Source organism: Schistocerca nitens, chromosome 4 (assembly GCF_023898315.1).
Source record: "Schistocerca nitens isolate TAMUIC-IGC-003100 chromosome 4, iqSchNite1.1, whole genome shotgun sequence".
NCBI classification, from domain to species: domain Eukaryota; kingdom Metazoa; phylum Arthropoda; class Insecta; order Orthoptera; family Acrididae; genus Schistocerca; species Schistocerca nitens.
The window spans coordinates 63,422,167-63,447,549 of record NC_064617.1 but is presented as its reverse complement, the minus strand read 5'-3'; the positions used below and the strand labels follow the sequence as shown (position 1 = coordinate 63,447,549).

General features: G+C 42.6%; 1 protein-coding gene across 1 annotated transcript in view; it reads right to left on the bottom strand.

Moving 5' to 3' along the window:
- LOC126251875 (arylsulfatase B-like) overlaps positions 1–25,383 on the bottom strand; it is an 80,776-nt gene that overhangs the window by 15,093 nt on the left and 40,300 nt on the right. Inside the window, exons 5-6 of the mRNA XM_049952564.1 lie at positions 19,794–20,043; positions 10,064–10,221 (exon numbers count right to left, since the gene is read on the bottom strand). Of these exons, the coding sequence (XP_049808521.1) occupies positions 10,064–10,221; positions 19,794–20,043 (408 nt within the window). The remainder of the gene's footprint in view (positions 1–10,063; positions 10,222–19,793; positions 20,044–25,383) is intronic.

Sequence of the window (25,383 nt, the reverse complement as noted above, 5' to 3'; positions counted from 1 at the left end):
GGTGCGTGGACGTCCAGCATCTCAAATCTGAAGTGAGAATGTTCATTTGACGTCTGACAACGGCATCGTTGCACAACTGAGGAAACACGTCCAAGTTGTGAGGCAATTCCCCGAGAGGAGCATTCCGCTGCTCGGGAAGTCACAATATGACCCCTTTCAAAATCGTTCAGTTGCTATAGGAAGCACGAGTGCATCTCGGTTTGCACCACGCTAAGCTTTACGGCTGTTAACCTTCCCTATTAAGGGGTAGATACGGATGGTGCTCTGGTTGCTATGCCCCTATGCTATCTATTGGCGGAAGATGTTAGAAACCGTTATCAGTACATCCACTAACCCCTAGGTGGCGTATGTCATTATCAGATCAAGATCGACGTCGTCTTTCAAGTTGTACTAATTTTTTCTCCGGCAGAGAATGTCACATAATTCACTTATATAATAAAGGAATTTTGCTATTTGGGGAGCAAATTAACTGATGATGGTCGAAGTAGAGAGGATATAATATGTAGACTCGCAATGGCAAGGAAAGCATTTATGAAGAAGAGAAATTTGTTAACATCGAGTATAGATTTAAGTATCAGGAAGTCGTTTCTGAATGTACTTGTATGGAGTGTAGCCATATATGGAAGTGAAACATGGACGATAAATAGTTTGGACAAGAAGAGAATAGAAGCTTTCGAAATGTGGTGCTACAGAAGAATGCTGAAGATTAGATGGGTAGATCACATAACTAATGAGGAGTTACTGAATAGGATTGGGGAGAAGAGGAGTTTGTGAGACAACTTGACTAGAAGAAGGGATCGGTTGGTAGGACATGTTCTGAGGCATCAAGGGATCACCAATTTAGTATTGGAGGGTAGCGTGGAGGGTAAAAATTGTAGAGGGAGACCAAGAGATGAATACACTAAGCAGATTCAGAAGGATGTAGGCTCCAGTACGTACTGGGAGATGAAGAAGCTTGCACAGAATAGAGTAGCATGGAGAGCTGCATCAAACCAGGACTGAAGACCACAACAACAACAACAACAACAACAACAACAGTAGCTCATTAAAGTTGTAAGAGTACTAAGAGGAATAATAGTTTTAAGCTTTTTGAGAAAACGTGTGTTTAGTTACATGTTTGTTTACAGCAAGTAGTAGGAGTTGAAAGAACAGCCCGAGGACCTTGTAATGATTTTTTAAATTCTTTGAGATTGTCTTTATGTTAAAATATTTATTTATGACTGTTTTTTTATTCCTGTTGTGGCGTTAGTGTGACAGTTTAAAGAGACAGTGCAGAGTGTCTAATGTTAATTGCCTTTAAATGGCAAAGCTGATGCAGCCGGGTGAGTGAATGAATGGAGGCCGACGTGACGTAATCAAGTATGCGTCTCAATAGGTCTGTTAGTAAACGGATTAGGTGAAGAGTATTGACCCTAAGGAAGGAGTATAAACAACATAAGTAAACGCAATTGTTTCACGTTGCCGATTAATAATTACTGTTAAATAATAATGTGTAATCGCCTAAGGGGCCAAAGAGTCTGGTACACCTGCCTAACATCGTGTAGGGCCCCCAGAGCACGCAGAAGTGCCGCAACACGACGTGGCGTTATTGGTTTGGTTTGTGGGGGTTGAAGGTACCAGACTACAAAGGTCATCGGTCCCGAGGTGGCAAGGACTCGACTAATGCCTCAAGTTGACCTGGAGGGAATTGACACCATAAATCCTGCAGGGCTGTCCATAAATCCGTAAGACTACGACGGGGTGGAGATCTCTTCTGAACTACACGTTGCAAGACGTCCTAGATATGCTCAGTAATATTCATGTCTAGGTAGTATGGTGAGCAGCGGAAGTGTTTAAACTCAGAAGAGCGTTCCCGGAGCCGCTCTGTAGCGATTCTGAATGTGTGTGGTATCACATTGTCCTGCTGAAATTGTTCAAGACCGTCGGAATGCACAGTGGACATGAATGGATGCAGGTGATCAGACAGAATGCTTACGCACATGTCACCCGTATCTAGACAAATCAGGGGTCCCATATCACTCGACCTGCACACCCCCCACACCATTTCAGAACCTCCACCAACTTGAACAGTACTCTGCTGACATACAGAGTCCACGGACTCATGAGGTTGTCTCCATACCCGTACACATCCATCCACTCGATACAATTTGTAACGAGACCTGTCCGACCAGGCAACATGTTTCAGTCATCAACAATTCAATGATGACACTGACGGGCCCAGGCAAGGAGTATAGCTTTGCGTCGTGCAGTCATCAAGGGTACACGAGTGGTACTTCGTCTCCGAAAGCCCATATCGATGATGTTTCGTTGAATGGTTCGCACGATGACATTTGTTGATGGTGTAGCACTAAAAATCTGCAGCGATTTGCAGAAGGGTTCAACTTCTGTCACGTTGAACAATTCTCTTCAGTCGTTGTTGGTGCCGTTCTTGCAAGAATTTTTCCGGGCGCAGCGATGTCGGAGACTGATGTTTTACCAGGTTTCCGATATTCATGATACACTCGTGAAATGGTCGTACGGCAAAATCCCCACTTCATCGCTACCTCGGAGACGCTGTGTCCCATCGCTCGGTCGCCGACTATAGCACCACGCTGAAACTGATCTTGATAACTTGCCATTGTAGCAGCAGTAACCGACGTAACAACTGCGCCAGACACTTGTTGTCCTATATAGGCGTTGCCGCCCGAAACACCGCATTCTGCCTGTTTATATATGTCTGCATCTGAATACGCACGCCTATACCAGTTCTTTGGTGCTTCAGTGTATAATGAAATTAGTGTTCAGCAGTCTTACAATTGGGAAATCATTTTGAGAACATATTTAAAATAGTGAAAGAGGCAGCAGAAGAAACAGTCGCGATGAGAGGAAAGGAAAGAAACGAATGGTTTGATGATGAACGTAGACTAGCAATAGAAAACAAACATGAAGGGCTACTAAGAATATTGCAGAGAGTGATAAGTAAAACGTGGAGGTGTATAACGAATTAAGGTCTTGCTCAGAGGATATGTAAGAAAAAGAGAAAGGAATGGCTGAAATCAAAATTTCAAGAGATAGAAGAACAAAAGGAAGAGAACGAGACAGTAAAATCCTTTTATGCATTAGGAAATAAGAGAAAAAAATTTCGACCCATGCAAATTGCATGCCAAAATAGAAATTGTAAGATAATCAGGGACAAACTACACAAAATACAGAGATTTACAGATTACTTTGAAAATATGCTCAGTACAAACTCAGACCAGGTACCATGTGATCCACAAGAACAGGAGGGGAATATAGAGGCAAGAGCAGATGAAAGGAGAGAACAATGGAGGAGGTGAAGTCAGTGAACATATAAACTGAAAAATGTGATCCTGATGAAATGGGATAGAACTTATGAAATTTCGTGCTCATCCTCTAGTAAGTGAAATACATGCGTTAATAAATAACATATGTGAAAGAATACCTGAGAATCGGAAAACTATAATAATATGCCCTATATGTAACAAGAGATAAAATTTCCTTGTGAAAATTGTGGAGGCATAACTTTATGGAATATATCCTACTAGATATTTTCCGGGCTGCTGAATGAAAGGATAAAAAAGTGCAGTGAAAATATTCTTGGGTAACACCAGTGTGAGTTCCTATCAATTAGAGGCACTTCTGAGCTGTTGTTCCTTATTCATCAACTAATGGAGAAATAATTACGAATATGATATAAGTTGCCATTTACTGTTTGTTGCTTCTAAAATGTTTTTGATGGTGGTAACAGACCGGCATTGTATAAAGTACAAAAGTATTGGGCACCTGTGACAAGCTAAGAAGATTAGGTGAGTGAATAATGAAGGACACTAATGCAAAAATGAACAACAGCGTGATCAAGAGCTTTATCTTTTCAAATGGAGTGGAACAGACTTATGGTGTCCCTTCAGTCCTATTTAACTTCGCACTGCATTGTCTGCCACAATAATGAGGAAGAATAATGATTAAATCTAGTCATACATATGCGGTGCAGATGATATTGCAATTATGGCAGCAGATGTAAACACCCTTACAGAAATGTAGGAAATAATTGAAGCAGAAGGAGCAAAAATTGGACTTACAAACAAACTAAAGGAATTTGAAAGAAAAATACTGCGAAAAGTTTAAGGGTACATGGTTGGAGAATGCAAACGCAAGAGATTATACAATGGGACGCTATAGTGAAATTTGCTGAATCTCAAAGAATCCGATGGTTAGGGCATATGGAGAGAATGTCAGATGACAGGATGCCCAAATGAATAATTAAAGGTAGATCGAAATGCTTTAGAAGGAAGAGCCCACCAGGAGCTAGTGGCAGTACAGTGTGTTGTCCGACTTTAACAAGATGGAGACCCGAGGAAGGGAGAGAACAGAGATGTATGGAGGAAGACTGTTGAGGAGTCCTAGAGTCGTCAAGGGCTCTAGTGCCAAAGAAGAAGAAGAAGGAGAATAAGTGAAAATAGTTATATTTCATCTAATGAATTAGCTGTTTATTAACTTAAAATATATATGTAATAAGGAAGAATCACTCATTAATAAGAAGAGCAGTTTGAATTTTTTTTTAATTTGTCACATGGACAGAATAATAAATCTGATGATTAAAATATTCGCTGTCTGAAGAATATAATCCATATTCGTTCTTATGTTCTTTCTAAAGAACCGTATATGTTTTTGTTGCATGTACTCATATTAAATGAATGCATGATGAATGCAAACACAGGAACATTCGGAGCACACATAAAAAAATAACATGCACTGAGTGCCGAACCAGGTGAACGATCAGCAGCAAGGGACGAGCTTGGTACATATGCAGATGATGGCATTCATCAGCGAAACGCCTCACCTAGGCCCAGCAGCCTCGGCCAGCGAATAACGGTGTTTGACATAAGACAATTGTGTCGGTATCATGAGTTCTGAAAGAGCTACCATGAGGGGTGTGTGCTTCTTAATAAAGCGTTATGGTGAGCAGTAATGCTCCAATGTAGGAAATAATTTTCCGCGTGCATTGCTTATAATTCGTTTGTGTATTCTCCGATACTGTATTTGTGTAGTGTAAATCGTAACAAAATGGATCAGGTGTCACTAAGGCTCACGCACTAAGAGTTCTGTACAAACTTAATTATGCATGTAGACAGTTCACACATTCCGTGAATCGATAATCTCCACCATATTTGCCTGTTATCGACATTGATACTGGCAAGTTATCAGCTCCAGGGATTCCTCGATATTCGAGAATGTTTTCATTTCAATAATATAAAGGTGACATAAAATCACGCGAGAGGCAGGTGAAGGTTATCTTGATTATCATCAGTTCTGCAATCAAGGAGACTTGGCGGCAGACTAGTCTGCAAATGTTTGTTTCACATCCAGATTGATACGCCATATCTACCTCAGTAATCGCTCCTGGATATCTGATGATTCACAAATTCCGAAACGCGTCATATGAGCAAAAACGTCATCCCTTGGGCGACGTTTAGTTTTTACCATATGATAGAGTCAGTTTGAATGCAAAACTACTGACTGTTTTAATTTCAAGTTTAACGTCGAATAACACATCACAAAAGAAATATCTTTTGTTGTTTAATTACAAATTAACTGTTTTCGGATATTTTGCTTTACTTTTACTGTGAAAGTTTGCTCCTTGCCAAATGTTATGATTCTAGGCCGACGGAAGATATCCTACACCTTTGCATGAGTGGGCCGGCTGGAGTGGTCGAGCGGTTCTAGGAGCTACAGTCTGGAACCGCGCGACCGCTGCGGTCGCAGGTTCGAATCGTACCTCGGACATGGATGTGTGTGATGTCCTTAGGTTAGTTACGTTTAAGTAGTTCTAAGTTCTAGGGGACCGATGACCACAGAAGTTAAGTCCCATAGTGGTCATTGCCATTTTTCATGAGTGGCTCCCTCTAATAGCATGACATGTATACAAACCTGTTGTGCGAAAACAATGTAACTAATTGTGTTGAAACTTTGCGTGATTTAATATAATGTTTTCAGAGGCATGGCCGGCAGGGTTGGCCGAGCGGTTCTAGGCGCTACAATCTGGAACCGCGCGACCGCTACGGCCGCAGGTTCGAATCCTGCCTCGGGCATGGATGTGTGTGACGTCCTTAGGTTAGTTAGGGATAAGTAGTTATAAGTTCTAGGGGACTGATGACCTCAGATGTTGAGTCCCATAGTGCTTAGAGCCATTTGAACCATTTTTTCAGAGGTATTTTCAGATTATTTTCTGTATTTTAAAAAAGGCAGAGAAATAAATACTTTGAAGTTTTACAATTTTTTTACTAGTGTCTTAATCTAATAATACCTAAGGGTATGAGGATACAGTTTAAAAAAACGTAAATTTAAGGTTTTGTGGAATAAGTTATTTCAAAAGTTAAAACAGAACCTACAAAGGATTGTTTGAAAGAACGGTATTCATGTGAACGTATTCGTAGCATTATGTTTTTAAGTCATAAACCGAGTAGTCTAACACGACAATGTGAACATGAAATGTATCGACTATTAATACTTCTAAGTTCAGCTGATGACAACAATGACATCCTCATCTGCAACGTCTAGTTTTCTTTGCCGGCAATGTACGCACCTTGCCCAGGAACTGATCCTTCCACAGAGCAGAAGAAGTTGCCAAACGTGTGTCTAATGTCACATTCACAGTTGCTACCTCTTAGCCCTACATTTTCCATAGATTCCAGAGAACAGGTTAAAGTATCTACAAACCGTTAGCCATCATGCTTCTGCGCAAAGTTATGAAGCATGCAAGACGTTTTTATAATACTTTGAGCCAAGTTACTATTAACGTCTGTGGCCCTGTGGATAATTCGGAACTTGTTAGCAAGGATGTCAAACGAACATTCTACTTCAAGCCTTGCTCTACTCATCCTATAATTAAACACTCTCCCCGATAATGTGAGTGATCTTCTTGCAAAAGACCGCGTCTAGTGTTTATCAAGAGCAAAACCTTCGTCACCTGCAAGTACGAAAGGCATATTTTCATTGTTTGGTAAATTAGTCAAAGGTTTGACGTCTGGAAAAGGTAACCTGCCATTATAAAGGGCTCTCACGAAGTTAGTTCCTTTTAAAATATTTGAATCACCATCGTTTCCATATCCTCCTGTATCACTGTGTCGGAAGCAATAGTCACTATCCGCAACTGTCATAAGCACTAAGGAATGAAACTGTTTATCACAAATAAATTCACTTCCACTATTCCATGGCTTCACGAATCGCAGGTGCTTACCGTCAATGGCACCTATGCAGTGAGGAAAATTTGCAGTTTTCTCAAAATTCAGAGCAATGTCTATAAGTCCTGTTTCGTAGGATTTGTCATGTACTTTGGTTGTAAGCAGTTATAAATTTCTCTGCATGTACCTTCACTTATGGATGCAGCAGTTGAGCCTCCTAGCAAAAACTCGTAGTGCACGGAAGTCGTGGAGCATCCCGTTCCCAGATACCTGCTATAAATAAGTAGAGTATAAAACACAATATCAGGTTGATGGAAATTAATTAATTTCAATGAACAGGTGTAAGAATAATTTATTTTTGCTTTCCTACAGGAAAAGAAGTACAAAGCGTTGGAAAAACGTACGTGATGGATACATACGCAGCCCGAAAAAATCTTTTCCTGTAGGAAAGCAAAAATGTAAGAATAATTATTTTTGCTTTCCTACAGGAAAAGAAGTACAAAGCGTTGGAAAAATGTACGTGATGGATACATACGCAGCCCGAAAAAATCGGGCTGCGTATGTATCCATCACGTACATTTTTCCACCGCTTTGTACTTCTTTTCCTGTAGGAAAGCAAAAATAATTATTCTTACACCTGTTCATATACAGGTGCGTTTCGTGCAAGAAGCCATGGAATTGAGGCAGTAAGTAAAAACTTTCTTCTGCAATTCTGTAAAATTTAAATGTATTTCCAATGGATATGGTTGTTAATTACGTACTCAATACCGACTTATTATATACTTATCACATCACACACATTTGTACAGTACAAAGTGGCATGTGGGTTTTTCCAAAAATGTTTCTTTTAATTTCAGGACCTCAGGAAATATGAATGATGCCTCTATTCTTGATAACGATGAAGCGGAAAAGCATCATGAAGACAATGCACCGACGCCTAACACTGCTGCTAAGTCTTCCACTGCTAAAGCAAATAAAAGGAAAATTCAGAACCCATTTGATAGAGAGTTGATAAGAGTTTTGATACATAGTTCAACTTGTGCTGTAGCACAGAAGAATCCTGATGAGTTGTTTTTAACATCTGTTTTGCCTTACTTAAATGACTACCGACGATAAACTAGACTTTCAAATAAAAACATTACAATAAATAAAATCTTATAGCCGAAAGACAGTAGAGAGCAGCACTACTACTGACTCCTTCACAAATACTGCACCGTCAGGTTCATCGACAGTGACAAGTACACAAAGCCCTACACCTGAGAGCCCAATCACTTATTTTTCGCCAGTGACTGGACTGCCGGATGAAGACTCGATCTTGTCATTTGAAGAATATTACAAGTCATGAGGCAACTGACATGTAATGTAAACTCCTTCACTATAACCTAGTTTATGTTAACGTTATGTTAAGTGTATGTTCATGTCCATAAATTATGTTCTCTATGTAATTAAAAAAACGTGCTTCAATGCTACTGCAAGTATTTCGTCCGCCCCAACACAGTCACGTAACCTGGTATCCTTCTTTTGTGAGTTAATTTCTAAATTCGAGAGCAGTAAGTCGAAAGACGCTACGGTTATGCGGTAATAATCAAAGAATTTCTCTGGATAACTCCTAAGTTTCTTGTGTAACAACACAAACATTCGCACACTTGGACGATTAATAATAAATGGATGAATCCACTGTTTTCGTTGGCGGTTATGCCTTCTGTGACGTGGAGCTACATATAATGCTACTGCAGCTAAATATTTCAATTTCGAATGAGAGGTCATAATGCATGGTGTCTCTCGCGGTTGATTGCAACACACCTGCAGAAGCCACCGATTTTTGTCACTAGTGCGGCACCCAGTTTCGTCGGCGCGACTTCATCCGCCGTGACTACAATCGTTTGAAGTGTGACACCCTAAGCGACTATTTCAGCCGCAATTATTATCGAGGGGAGAAAATCGCCTAGTGTGAGTAAGGCGGTACTGCAGAACGCACACAGTCGGGAGTAAGATTTCAGTTCCCACCCTGGTTGAAGGAGCGGTTGGACCATAACGGCGCTGCCAGTGGGCGGTGGTGCGAGGCGCTGTGGCTACAAATGTGACCGCCCGTTACGTCAGCAGCGAGATACGTAGGAAAAGTAGTTATTCTGCTGCGATGCAGGTAATATTACTTAACAAATATTTGCTAATAAAAGGGGATTTTCCCATGCAGATATTAGGAGAGGACTGCAGATCACACGTGCTTTGTTACAACAATATTACAGTACCTAATATCTATCATCTTAATAAATAAGTGAATAATGATGAAGCTAACGAAAATGTATGAACGGTTACAAAGTATCACGAGCGTAAGTACGATGTACAGACTGCACACAATAGTAACCAGTCGCCGATAGAATGCCGTCCTATCTAATTCTCTCGTAAGACTATGCTCTTAGAAAATCGTTAGCTTTCAGTTAATCACTGTTAATTATGTCGATGTTATCATTTTATGGTGGTAGTAGATAAATACATAATAATGGTATCCCTTTTAGACTTTGTTCCGAATAATATAGACTCCAGCTTCATCACGTAAAATGATAGTAGTAGAATTGCACTTTAACAGAGAACCAGACAGCGCTGATACTGCTTCTGCGAGGGACATAAGCTTCGAAAGCTTCTCGGCAAAACAGGTAGAAAGAACCCTACAGAACGACTCACTAAGATCGCAAACTCGGATGGAAAAGCACAGCCACTCATATTGTACATCTCATGCCATTCTCTATGGACTCACTGGCTAAACTGGAAGATTTCTGGAGGTTTAGTACGAGTGAGGGTGTTCTGGCATTGAATATGACCTGCCCAGGTGCGACACCTGCTACGATACTTTACAGCACGCTGCATTGTATATCTCTACTTACGCCTCTGAAGGGGTAGTTAGATCCCCAGTTGGCAGTTCCGCCAGTTGAGGGTGCTCCGTTGTCCGGGGTGAACACGATGATGGAGTTCTCCAGCATTCCCCGCTGTTGAAGCGCAGCCACCACCCGCCCCACCGATTCATCCAGTTTGGACACAACGCCTGTAACACGAGAGGGTGCGGATACCGCACGCAGTTCATTGAAACGATCAGCAGTGCCTGTCACCATCGCTGAAAACAAATTGCATTTAGAGTTCGGCTAGAAATCATCTCTTTTGATCTGGAGAATGACCTATCTCGCTGTAATACTCCCATTGATGAAGCAGTTGGGCGTCCGTTCTTGGAGACCTACTGTCCCAAAATTAGTCTCTCCAAACCACAGAGTATTACACACTTCGCCGTACCTTCTGTATTACCTACCGTTGACTGCATATCTCCTTTACCAGGTACTGAAATTTCCATATCTCCATACTCTTCTCGTACATCTCCGGTGACCAAAATGCCTACACCCTATACTCACCGTACCCGGTGCCACGCCTCTATCAGCAGGCTCCCCTTCCCACCATCTCAATGCACTACATATCCATTCCCAACGGAATTTCAGTCTCTCCTAGACATTCATGATATTTACCCCCCTTCTTCCCCTTCAACCTTCCAATCATAAGCTACTCTAGTCATCTCAAAGGACAGTTCTACCCCACTTTTTCACTGACTAATCGACACATTACCACAACATCTCAGCTATCAGACTACCCTCATAATCCCCCATCAAAAATCATGTCTTCAGTACCTCTCACATCCAAATCGCCAGTCAGATTTATCAGCAGTACATGTCACACACTTCTTTATTATGATTTCGAATATGGTGGAGGAGAGATATAAATTAATTTTAAATAAAGAAACTAACAATAGTCTAATGCTGAATGGTGATACCGAAATAGATAGTGCATAGATAGTAGCTCTACTGTATTTTTGCACATCCACACGTCATTATTTCTAATGACCTGTTCAGATTCCTCCTCCCTTTCAACTGGAAATGAGGACTCCAAAGCCATTTAAATAAATGGTAATCATTTTTAAAATCACGAGTGATCTAAGTTTTACGAAGAATGAGATGCGTTTCCCCTTGGTTGACACGTTGAATGGCGTCATCAGTTGCTGAAGATATTTCATGTCACCAATAAACACTAAACAAAGAATAATCCAATTCCTTCGTTATGCAGGAAGATGCACACTCTTGCTCCCCTAACAGTTGACATGATTGGAGGACGAATTATGCAGAGCGTGTATGTTATGTGTGTGCTGTGAGCAAAAGACATTGCAGCAAGAATAAGTGAAGTGAAATATTTCTTTGAACAACGCAAGACTGTGTTAACGTAGCGTTGGACAGAGAGTAGTGACAATAACAGAATTATTTTGAAACTCTGTCAGTGAATAACTGGTATACTTTGGGATAAATAAGATGCCAGTGTTACTGTCTATGAAATTTGTAGATAAAATTATGTATAACCAATGGCAGTTACAAGTCGAGCTGCCAGTACTTCGGTGTTGCAACAGTTCACAGAGTCGGTGCACAATCTAAAAATAAGTTCAAAACCATCGTACAATATGCATAGATGAGTATATGCCGAGCAAGATTGTAAGAGATGGAAAAGAGCTACCATGGTACAACAACCGAGTTAGAAAACTGCTGCGGAAGCAAGGGAAACTTCACAGGAAACATAAACATAGCCAAAGCCTTGCAGGCAAACAAAAATTACGCGAATCAAAAGGTAGTGTGAGGAGGGCTATACGAGAGGCGTTCAATGAATGTTGAAGTAAAGTTCTATGTACTGAGTTGACAGAAAATAGTAAGAAAATTTGGTCTTATGTCAAAGCGGTAGGTGGATCAAAACAGAATGTCCAGACATTCTGTGACCAAAATGGAACTGAAACAGAGGATGACAAACTATAGGCCGAAATACTAAATGTCTTTTTCCAAAGCTGTTTCACAGATGAAGACTGCAATGTTGTTTCTTCTCTAGATTCTCGCACAGATAACAAAATGGTAGATATCGAAATAGATGACAGAGGGATAGAAAAACAATTAAAATCGCTCAAAAGAGGAAAGGCCGCTGGTCCTGATGCGATACCAATTCGATTTTACACAGAGTACGCAAAGGAACTTGCCCCCCTTCTTGCAGCGGGGTACCGTAGGTCTATAGATGAGTGTAGCGTTCCAAAGGATTGGAAAAGGGCTCAGGTCATCCCCGTTTTCAAGAAGGAACGTCGAACAGATGTGCGGAACTATAGACCTATATCTCTAACGTCGATCAGTTGTAAAATTTTGGAACACGTATCATGTTCGATTCTAATGAATTTTCTGGAGACTAGAAATCTACTCTGTAGGTATCAGCATGGGTTCCGAAAGAGACGATCGTGTGGAGCCCAGCTCGCGCTATTCGTCCACGAGACTCAGAGGTTCCCAGGTAGATTCCGTGTTTCTTGACTTCCGCAAGGCGTTTGATACAATTCCCCACAATCGTTTAATGAACAAAGTAAGAGCATGTGGACTACCAGACCAATTGTGTGATTGAATTGAGGAGTTCATAGATAACAGAACGCAGCATGTCATTGTCAATGGAGAGAAGTCTTCCGAAGTAAGAGTGATTTCAGGTGTGCTGCAGGGGAGTGTCATAGGACCGTTGCTATTTACAATATACATAAATGACCTTGTGGATAACCTCGGAAGTTCACTGAGGCTTTTTGCGGATGATGCTGTACTATATCGAGAGGTTGTAACAATGGAAAATTGCACCAAAATGCAGGAGGATCTGCAACGAATTGACGCATGGTGCAGGGAATGGCAATTGAATCTCAATGTAGACAAGTGTAATGTGCTGCGAATACATAGAAAGAAAGATCCTTTATCATTTAGCTACAATATAGAAGGTCAGCAACTGGAAGCAGTTAATTCCATAAATTATCTGGGAGTAGGCATTAGGAGTGATTTAAAATGGAATGACCATATAAAGTTGATCGTCGATAAAGCAGATGCCAGACTGAGATTCATTGGAAGAATCCTAAGGAAATGCAATCCGAAAACAAAGGAAGCTGGTTACAGTACACTTGTTCGCCCATTGCTTGAATACTGCTCACCGGTGTGGGATTCGTACCAGATAGAATTGAGAGAAGAGAGAGAGGAGATCCAACGGAGAGTAGCGCGCTTCGTTGTACTAGTCGCGAAAGCGTTACGGAGATGATCAACTCCAGTGGAAGACTCTGCAAGAGAGACGCTCAGTAGCTCGGTACGGGCTTTTGTTAAAGTTTCGAGAAAATACCTTCACCGAGAAGTCCAGCAGTATATTGCTCCCTCCTACGTATCTCTTGCGAAGAGACCATGAGGATAAAATCAGAGAGATTAGAGCCCACACAGAGGCATACCGACAATCTTTCTTTCCACGAACAATAGGAGACTGGAATAGAAGGGAGAACCGATAGAGGTACTCCGCCACACACCATCAGGTGTGTTGCGGAGTATGGATGTAGATGTTGATGTAGATGTAATTGTAAACTCTGATCTGCGTTACAAAGATACTGGTGTATGGCGACTTCCCAAGGCTGTATTATGGTAAGTACCCGCACCGGAACGCATTTTTCAGTTGTGTAAGTGGTTTGAAGGCAGAATTTACGAAATTTTAGAGTTCGTGGGAGTGGTTTATTTGTTTCAACAGAAACTATTCAAAATCCACGGTGCTGTAAGCGGCTTGAGTTGTGTGTATGGAGACTTCTCTAGATACACTAGCTAACGTTTGTAGGGGACTCAATTTATATGGTATTAATACATGGTATCGTCTGTAATCTACATCTACATGTCTACCCCACAGGTCATCTTACGGTGAGTGGCGGAGGATATTTTGTGTACCATTGTCGCTTCCCCCCGTTTTCCTGTTCAGTTGCAAATGGTTCGCGAGAAAAACAATTGCTGGTAGACCTTCATTTGTGCTGAAATCTCTTACCTCGAATCTTTTACCTTCATGGCCCCTTCAGAAGATGTGCTTAGGAGAAAGCATTATATTGGTTGGCCCTACTAGTATACAGTATTGGAACTTTAAACAACGCCATAATGCAGAACGCCTCTCTTGCATCGTGTTCCACTGGAGGCGGCTGAGCATCGCCGTGATTTTTTCGAGCTTACTAAATGAACCTGTAACGAAACGCGCTACCATTCTTTGGATCTTCTCAATTTCATCTGCCAATCCTATCTAGTACGGATCCCAGACTGGAGAGGAATATGCAAGCAGTGGTCGAACGAGGGTTTTGTTAAGATACCTCCTATGTGGATGGAATATACTTACTGATAATTCTGACAAAGAATTTCATTCTGACACCTACCTTGCCTTCGATTAGTTTTACACAGTCGTTCAACTCTGAATCGGTTTCATTAGTAGGTCCATCTCTAAACTTACTATACTTGTCAGCAACATGTCATTGCATTTCCCTGGCATCGGAGAACTATTGCGGGTTGAACGGTCTTGTCTGCAATAAAACGGCACGCCACCTGAATAACATCGAAATTTCAGGGACAAGTTAGTGGATGGTCAGACAAAGAGGTGCTCTTGGCTTTACATCATGGCCTCTAAGCTTTGCACCTGACATATTTAGCCTTTCTTTTTTGAGTCATCAGTCTTCTGACGGGTTTGATGCGGCCCGCCACGAATTCCTCTCCTCTTACAGCCTCTTCGTCTTAGAGTAGCACTTGCAACCTACGCCCTCAATTCTTTGCTGGATGTATTCCTACCTCAGTCTTCCGCTACAGTTTTTTCCCTCTACAGCTAGTTCCATGGAAGCCATCTCTGATGTTTTAATTTATGTCCTATCATCCTATCCCTTCTGATTGTCAGTGTTTTCGACATGTTCTTTTCCTCGCCGATTCTGCGCAGAACATCCTAATTCCTTACCTTATAAGTCCACCTTACTTTCAAAATTAGTCTGTTGCACCACATCTCAACTGCTTCGATTCATTTCTGTTCCACTTTTCCCACAGTCCGTTTTTCACTTATAAACAATGCTGTGCTACAAACGTACATTCTCAGAAATTTTTTCCTCAAATTAAGGCTTAAGTTTGATACTAGTAAACTGCTCTTCACCAGGAATGTTCTTTATTCCAGCACTAGTCTGCTTTTGATGTCCTCCTTGCTTTGTCCGTCGTTGGTTATTTTGCTACCTAGGCAGCAGAATTCCTCAACTTCATGTACTGTTACTTCTCGTTACTTTCGTCTTTCTTCGATTTACACTCAATCCATATTCACTACTCTTTACAGTGTTCCTTTAATTTTCAGCAAATCATGTAATTCTGCTTCACATTCACTCAGGATAGCAACATAAACAAATCGTAACATTGATATCCTTTCACCTTTAATTTTAATTCCAGTCTTGAACGTTCCTTCTATTTCTGTCATTGCTTTTTCGACGTACAGATTGAACAGTAGGGGCGAAAGACTATATCCTTGTCTCACACCCTTTTTAATCCGAGCACTTCGTTCTTGGTCGTCCAGTCTTATTACTCCCTCTTGGCTCTTGTGCATATTGTATAGCTTACCCATATATTCCGCAGAATTTCGAATATCTCGCATCAGTTTACATTGTCGGATGCTTTTTCCAGGCTGACAAACCCTGAGAACGTGTCTTTTTTTTATTCTTGCTTCCATTATCAACCGGAACGTCAAAATTGCGTCTCTGGTGCTTTTACCTTGTCTAACACCAAAACATCGTCGTCTAATGCATCCTCAATATTCTTTTCCATTCTTTTGTATATTATTCTTGTAAGTAACTTTGATGCATGAGCTGTTAAGCTGATAGTGCTCTTGCAGTCTTCGGAATTGTGTGGATGATATTTCTTCCGAAAGTGAGATGGTATGCCGCCAGACTCATACACTCTACACACCAACGTCTACAGTCGTTTTGTTGGTTTTAGAAATTCTGGTGGAATGTTATCTACCGCCTCTGACTTATCTGATCTTAAGCCCTCAATACTCTCTTAAATTCTAATTCTAATACTGAATCCCCTATCTCTTGTAAATCTACTCCTGTTTTGCCTCTTACGAACCGTAAAAGATGAATTTCACTGTGAAAAACCATAAAAACACATATAGGTTTTGGCCACACTTAAAGTCGTGCTTCTCTCCGAGTTCGACTGAATTTCATTTGGTGAAAGAGTATGGAATCCATTTCTTTATGTCAAGTACAGAGTTATCACTGTTTATACGAGAGTAGAAAATGAAAATAAAGACATGATGGACGATTCGAAGCATCGTGTCATGCGAGCACTAAGAAAATCTCACTGAGCTAAAAGAAGAACCACCACACTCTACTTGCAGAAAGACCAATATCACATTTCAAGTATCGTAATGGTTCAGTAAACATTACAGACGTACTTGATGGCACAGGTGAGACAGACAACTGAACGTTAACGAGATGGTAATGGGGCCAACGGGAGGTTGGGTAGCTCTTGTGTACTCGTACACCTGAGCAGATCATTAGCCCGGTAGACTCTTGGCGCCTGCAGTCCACACGCTCTCCTTCATGCCTCTGGCACGTCAGTGGCATACTAACTAACATGTGAACTTCGGATGAAACGATCGACCATCGATGACTGGACGAAGCCTGTAGCATCCAAAGTGATGCGTCACAAAATTGTGACCACCTCCTTCATAGCGTGTTGGTCCACTTTTGGAACGCAGTACAGCACTGATACTACACGGTGTGGATTCGACAAGTCCGTGCAAGTTTTCCGCAGGTGTGTGGCCCCAGGTGTCTACGTACAGCCAACACATTTCCCGTAAATTACAAGCCGGTTGTCTGTGGGAGCGGAACTGAGACCAGATGGCGCCGTAATGGTTATCCATCCAGTTCATCTCAGTCAAATTTGATGGCCAAGACGTTAACATGAGTTCATTATCAAGCTTCTCAAACCACTGTAGCACAATTCTGAGACGCATCAGTTGGAAGATTCCACTACTATCTTGAAAACGCATGAAGCGATGGATGTGTTAACATAGTCCACGGAGCAGTGGTGCCTTCGACTGCTACCACTAATCCCTTGGGAACCTTGGTGAATGTTCCCCGTATCAGAAAACTGCCACAAGCGGTCTGTGTCTGTTACGTAATAAGTTTTTCGAGCAGGCATTTTCATCGATGATGGTGTGTAAGGACAGAACCAACAATGTAGTATAACAACAAACTTCATTCATCTGACCAGGCGACATGTTTCCGTTCCCCACGACACAGTGTAGACAAACACGTATCCTTTGCAACTGTGTGACAATGGACATCGGTGCCCCAAACTGAATAATGTGCGCCAAAAGGTGTGCTCAGAAACAAATCTTCCTGCACAAGCACTGTACTCCGTCGTCAGATCTGGCACAGAGCACTGTCCACAAAGCGCGTCCGTCCTCCACGTCCTGTGTTGAAGTGTGGTACTCCATAACTATGTCGGCTACTCTTTGTTTAACCGACCTGCAACTACTTTGCATAGATGATTATGACAGCAGCACGGGAACAGCCGTTTGCGAGATGTTCTTTTCCAGCCGCCGGATCATAATAATCAGCTTTTATTAAAGCTTATGTCAGTGGATTTCCCCATGTCATGCGTGTATAGTCGCCAGTATAATTCCCCATTGGTCTCTGCACCTCACCGCAGTTAAGTGCCCGTAACTTCACTACACGACAGCAATATCTAAAGAGCAGCTCTTGGGTTAAATAACTGCTTCTGAAGTGTAAATAGCCAGTAGTTGACTAGCGACCGAATACTTTTGTACCGACCGATTAATCCATTGCCTTCAATCCTGGACAAACAGGCAGTGCCTCTATCGTTACAAATTCATGGTGATTTGCGCTATATTGCATTATATTAAAGCTTATCATTGTATGTAAAGTTGCTTAGGAGAGAACACTGTCATGTTGATTTTTTTCCTATTCTATGGCTGTTTTTATGGTTCTGTACCTTAGTCACTAAAAACGGAACCCTTATAGGATCATGTTGTTATCTTTCTGTCTGTCTGTCCGACCATTAAATCCCTTTTTTTTAATGAAGGGGTATACGTATCGAGCTGAAATATATGTCACATGCAAAGTGCTACATACCCTTGGCGGTGTACAAAATTTGAGCTTCAATGTCAATGCAATCAAAGGACATGGCCATTCATGTCACATATTTTGATACAAACTCACTCGTCAAAACATATAGGGCATTTCTCGTTGGCCTAGAATGATAAAACTGGGCATAAGTAGGTTTCCACAGTGCAAGTAAAGGAAAAAATCAGAAAATTGTAAACCGGTCATTACATTACACGAAAGAATCATTTCTCGTTTGTTGTACGACTGCCTGTCAGTCCGTATGTTAAGACCCTTTCTCTCAGGTAAGGGCAGACATGGCACGTTGAAATCTATGTCGCATACTAACGTTTGTTGCTCCTTGGAAGTGTAATAAATGTAGACTTTTGAGTCAATGCAGTCAAAACATATAGCCATTTATGTCACATATTTTGATGCTCGCAACCCACTCATTCAAAACTACAGGACAATTCCCCTTAACGTAGAATCCCTAAATTCGACGAGAGGCAAGTTTTCATAGTATTGGTAAAGGGAAAAATCCGAAAATTATTAAACTGTAACTGCATCACATAAAATTAGGTTTTACTTCGCCTGTGAAAAGCATAAGAGAAAATATTACTGCAAGCAAACATATATTGCAAGTTTTACTCATGTTTTATTTAATAAGTAAATAAAAAGATTTGATTGAATATTCTCTCTCTACATATGTAAATTGAATTATGTTGCACTCTTCGTTTTGTGTATCGCAGGTTGACTCGGCGACTACTATCGAAATTTTGATACAATCTTGGAAGTCCCGGGACCAATATCTGGGTAATATCGATCTCGACAACGGGTAAAATCGTCGAGACTCGCGATTTCCGGGATCGATGAGCTTTCGACATAAATAATTAAGTTTGTACGGAATACACAGTGCCTGAATCCTACCCGCATTTCCCTAATTTTGTTACAGAGGTTCCTCTTCTAGACCTTGAATAGGCGCCGTCCGATATGGCCGAGCAGTTCTAGACGCTTCAGTCTGGAACCGCGCGACCGGTACGGTCGCAGGTTCGAACCTTGCCTCGGGCATGGATGTGTGTGATGTCCTTAGGTTAGTTAGGCTTAAGTAGTTCTATGTTCTAGCGGACTGATGACCTCAGATGTTAAGTCCCATAGTGCTCAGAGCCATTGTGAACCTTGAATAGGCAATCTTTTTGATGTATCTGGCGATAAGACGCACACTTTTGGTCGCAAATGTCTTCCACCTCATCTTTTGTGATAGGTGATTTATATTCTAAGCACATTTTCGAGCAGCTCTCAGTGTTAGAGATGACGCACTTCCCTTATAATAAGAACAGCGTCTCCCTTGACAAGTTCGTTTAACGAGCACGAAAGTGTCACGAAGATGCCCATCCACCTCCAGTGGTAAGACGTCGTGTGCCTTACTATTAAATTGAGGCAACCAGCGTAATGCTCCCACCTGAATATCTCTCTCTGAATGACGTGTAAATGGGCCTAGTGCCAGTTATACAGAAAGTACCCTTCGCCACACGTCTTGACGTGAATTGCGGAGAACAACTTCGTTTCATATTTCGGATTATTGGCCTATCAGCGTTCACCTGTCTGCGTTCTTGTTTACGAAAGACGGTTCTTCAGCCTACCTGCGTATATGCGTCTGTTGGGGTCCGATATGTAGAGGAACTTGTTGATGGCCTCCTGAGGCGCGGTGACGGGGGCGGCGGGGTCCCCCGAGTGGCAGGCCTGGTGGGCCAGGTACAGGAAGAGCGGCTTCTCCGTGTCGTGTTCCAGGATGAGCCGCTCCGCCTCCTCCGTATAGACGTCGGTGGAGTAGCGGCCGGCGTGCTCCCACGCTGTGGTCAGGTTCTTCCACAGGATGTAGCCGTTCAGCTCCTGTAGGGAAAAAAATAATACCAGATTCGTAGAGGGCTTTGATGAATTACGTTGCGGCCTACATCTACATCTACCTGATTACTCTGATATTCACAATAAAGTCCCTAGCAGAGGGTTCAATGAACCACCTTCATGCTGTCTCTCTATCGTTCCGCTCTCGAACGCCACGCGGGAAAAACGAACACTTAATTTTTTCTGTGCGAGCCCTGATTCCTCTTATTTTATCGTCATGACCATTTCTCCCCATGTAGGTGGATGCCAACAGAATGTTTTCGCAATCGGAGGAGAAAACTGGTGGTTGATATTTCATGAGAAGATCCCGTCGCAACGAAAAACGCCTTTGTTTTAATGATTGTCACTCCAATTCACGTATCATGTCTGTGACACTATCTTCCCTATTTCGTGATAATACAAAACGAGCTGCCCTTCTTTGTACTTTTTCGATGTCATCTGTCAGTCCTACCTAATGCGGATGCCACACTGCACAGCTATAGGGCGGACAAGTATAATGTGAGCAGTCTCTTTGGTAGACCTGTTGCACCTTCTAAGTGTTTTGGAATCACAGTCTTTGGTTTGCTCTACCCACAATGTTATCTATGTGATCGTACCAATTTTTGTTATTGGTAATTATAATTGTTGTGGGTTGGCAGGAGAGCCAACATCGTAATAATAGAGGAAGCCGAAAGGCACGCGTTTTAGCTCACGCAGGCTGGCGTGAGGTCTGGAGCACGACAAGGAAATTAGAATTTAGAAAAACGGACGTAGCTTGTGGAATACTTCAATCCATTAATGAGGAGCGTCGCTCTTGACTGTGCATGACTCAGTATCAATAGTAACTGGTAATGGCGCCTTGCTAGGTCGTAGCAAATGACGTAGCTGAAGGCTATGCTAACTATCGTCTCGGCAAATGAGAGCGTATTTTGTCAGTGAACCATCGCTAGCAAAGTCGGTTGTACAACTGGGGCGAGTGCTAGGAAGTCTCTCTAGACCTGCCGTGTGGCGGCGCTCGGTCTGCAATCACTGATAGTGGCGACACGCGGGTCCGACGTATACTAACGGACCGCGGCCGATTTAAAGGCTACCACCTAGCAAGTGTGGTGTCTGGCGGTGACACCACAATAATCTCTAAGTATTTAGTTGAATTTACACCCCTCAGATTTGTGTGACTTATCGCGTAATCGAAATTTAGCTGATTTATTTTAGTACTTACATGAATAACTTCACAATTTTCTTTATTCAGGGTCAATTGCCACTTTTCGCACTAAGAGGTTCCATGCCCACTTTGCATGTCTCCTCTCATTTTCACCAATTTTATTAATGTTCTATGTCATTACACGGTAGTAATAGACAGAATAAGGTTACTGTATTTGTACTGAGAGCTCAAAAACTACTTTTCACTTGATTCCCACGCATGTTGCTTTACTTCTGTTGGTGACCTGTGCTAGACGAGCATCAGAGGACGCGACACACTGCGTTTCCGATTGGGAGCTGTGCTTCCCTGAATTCGGAGGGGTTCTTTCAATAGGCTTAGGCGCCTGGCGGAACTACTGACGTCGGTCGAGTTTTGCCTGTTGTATGTAGGACGAAACGACCTGCGAGACGTCTGAGTGTCGCCGCAGTTTATGTGTTTACCGTTCCTGCACGTCCAGAACGAAGATTCCTGGCACCAACTGACTGCATTGTCCTCATGATTCTGAGAATACTTGTTCACTGTGCCCTGCTAGGTGCGACTGTCTGGCACCAGATGGCCCGTGGTCTAGGCAGGTTGTTTCGTAGCCAGTCAAACGGTAAGTTCAATGCCCTCAGCTGAATAGCAGAGGCATGATTGATCAACTTAAACTGAGGCTAGTTTAAGTCATAAAACCCTGCTCTAAATTGGAGAGAACGGTCGCTATTGGCGCGAATGATGTTCTGAGACAGTGTGGGGGGAATTTTGGAATCAGAACTGAATGCTTATTCGCAATTTTCGAGGAGAGTAGGGAGTTGAGAAATGCTGTCTTCGCTGCTTCCATCGCATCACAGAGTAGGGATTCGGGATCTGGTCGGAGTCGGACGTTCTTGCAGCTGGGTCGCTCGTTTTCAGTAGAACTTAGAATTCTCGGACAGCCTTCACGGCCAGGGATTGACACAGAGTTGCTGCACGTCAGAAGACAGTGCCTACATAAACAGGACGCTGCCTACCGACGACGTGCTGTAGATCTCAGTACTGGTACAGTATTTTGCGGCTCCAGCATTGTAGGATCTTCTCAGTTAATTACTGAATCTCTCAGCAGCAGGCGCGCTCGCTTTGCTACAAGTCCACCTTGCTTGTTTTTCCATGTGATCCCATTTGAGCTCTCACTACTAATCGCGATACTGCTATATAATCGGGAGATTAACATTTGATTCATTAGGACATGCAGTCATTATCGTCAATCTGCTGCATCACAGGGAGTAGGAGCCCCTTGTTCTAGAGCCAACTCTTATTCTCATAATATTTCAGTATACCATGCCCTTTAATCTACTGTGTGTGTTGACAATCATTATTATGTTAAAGTTCTCTTTCTTTGAGCAGATTACGATTTTTATTAAATTATTGTTAGTGTGCACTCCTTATTATACCAACTAGCAGGGTGGACCATCATTTCCTTCCATTACCGTTGTGCGCATAATTAATTAGTTGGTAGATAAGGAAGGGGTCGAGTGCATATCTCGTTCTCATGCAAAATTTGTCTGAATTAAAGAGGTACAAACTCTTCTCCACCCCAGCATCTCGCAGCACCATACAGATATCTTATCGAATTCACTTTGCAAGTCGTTTTGATCATCTGATGACTATAAGACGGTAAATGACATCATAAATTGCAAACAATCTAAGACGGCTACTTAGATTGTCTCCTATGTCGTTAATATAGATCAAGAACAATAGAGGGCCTCTAACACATCCTTGGGAAACGCCGGATATTACTTCTGTTTTACTCGATGACTTTCCGTCTATTACTACGAACTGTTTTTCTGACAGGAAATCAGCCAGGCTTTTTCAACCAAGATGTGCGGATCAGCCACCAGTGTACTCACACTGGTGGCCGCTGCAGAAACGCCGACACAGCACCCTGGAAGGCGACGTTCTGCAGCCAATAATTCACTATGTAGCAATTAATAAAATATTACGGGTCATTAGGCGATGGTCGAATGGATTTCACTTTAACGCACGACGTTCCGTCCCCACCTGCGGAGGACATTTTAAAGACGGATCGTAGCTTTGCTGAATGTCCGATTGACACCCTGCATCGCTACTGACCACAGCAAAGTTCCGCTTCCGCGAGCTTCCGCACAGTGGCGTGACGTCACGTTTTGAATATGTCCGCTATCATGGTTGTTCAAAGTGGTTCAAATGGCGCTAAGCACTATGGGACTTAACATCTGAGGTCATCAGTCCCCTGAGACTTAGAACTACTTAAACCTAACAACCTAAGGACATCACACACATCCAGCCCCGAGGCAGGATTCGAACATGCGTCTGTAGCGGTCGCACGGTTCCGGACTGAAGCGCCTATAACCGCTCGGCCACAGCGGCCGGGAAGCCCATGATGGAAGACTGGAACATATCTTTTCGGCACCGGAATCCAAATTTCATTCAATTTCACGCCCTCCTCCTTGCTATTGAAATTCTTGGGGCGTTTCACGATCTCTATGGGTTTTCTGTGGTATCTGCTTGTGGCTGCCAGTACTTCTATCAAAATGAATGTGTTGGTCTCCTGGCTGTAAGGTATGTTCCGCAACGGCTGATCCGTCAATCTGTCCTCTTCTGCAATTGTCCTTGTGCTCTTCGAGTCGTTTTTAGACAGCTCTTTTTGTAGTACCCACGTACACCTCCCCACAACTACACGGAATCCTATAAATTCCAGCTTTTTCCAGTGGTTGGCGAGCATCTTCCGTGTGGGTGTGTAAATTGCCGCTATGTTCCGCTTTATCCGGTGGATAGCACCAAGGCTATACTGAGAGGCCCCAGGAAGCTTAATATGAAGGAGAAGGGTGTGAAATCGAATGAAATTTGAATTCCGGTGCCGGAAAGATGTGTTCCAGTCTTCCACCATGGGTTGATAGTAACAGCGGGCGACGGCAGTCGACAACGGCCAACTGCACTGGCGTATTCAAAACATGTGACGTCACGCCTCTGCGCAGAAGCTCGCGGAAGAGAAATTTTACTGTAGTTGGTAGCGAGCCAGGGTGTGAGTCGGACATTCTAGAAAACTGCGATCCCCCTTGAAAATGGCCTCCGCAGATGGGGATGAAACGCAAGGTCTTAAAGTGAAAATTCCTTCGTTGTTCAACACAGTGCAGAACAACTTGTCGTTTCCTCAGCCGAGTGTCTTACGCGAGCGTACCGCCACCCGTAATACACACGGCTGTAGGGAGAGGAAATGGTCGCATCTCCGACCATAGCAGCATTACCTCGGCGCCGTGCTGTGGATCGGCATTTATAAGTCGAAGCTACTCATCAATAACCATCAACGTAAACGTGCTGTTCTACGAAATTACAGGTAGCCATGACGATTCCGGCTTTCGAGCAGGATCAGTAGGGTTGAAGTTGCTCAGTTCCCACTGTCACTCAGCACAACTAGCCGATCACCAATCATCTTTAGATCAGCTTGGGGCTACTGCAAGTCTCTGGTAAGTTCACGCTTCTACCAGGTGTCTACACAAGCCATGGGCCTTATGTCACAAGAGCTAATACGGTAAGTGGTCAGCAAGGAGACGGTGCCGAAAGCCACGGTGACGCTGCACTGGCTTTATGCCATTCGTGATGGCTTAGTAGCCACGATCGGAGTGGTGTATGGAAGGCATTAACAAATAAAAGTATTTTACTACTACTAAGCGGAGGAAGCAGATTGGTGGAAAGAGTACACTGACTGCCTCTCAGCTGAGCGGGGGGCAACTGCTCTGATGATGAGACAGAGGAAGAACTCAGAATCGATACGGAAGACATAGGGAACCCAGTATTACGAGTTTGAAAGCTCTTTGGAAGAATGAAGATCAAATAAGGCACAAGAGAAACATAACCTTCCTTCAGAATTTCTGAAATCATTGTGGGGAACTGACAACGAAGCCACAATTGAGGATGATGTGTAGAAATGATGAGTGTGGAGACATACCATCACAGTATCGAAAAAATATCCACACATTCACGAAGACATTAAAAGCAGGTAAGTGGAGATCTGTCACACAAACATCCAAGTTGCTGAGAAATATTATGTATAGAAAATTGCAAGAGACTACTAAGAATCTTTTAGATGACGATCACTTTGGCTTTGGGACTGGTAAAGGTACCAGAGAGAGAGTTGTGACGTTGTGGTTGAT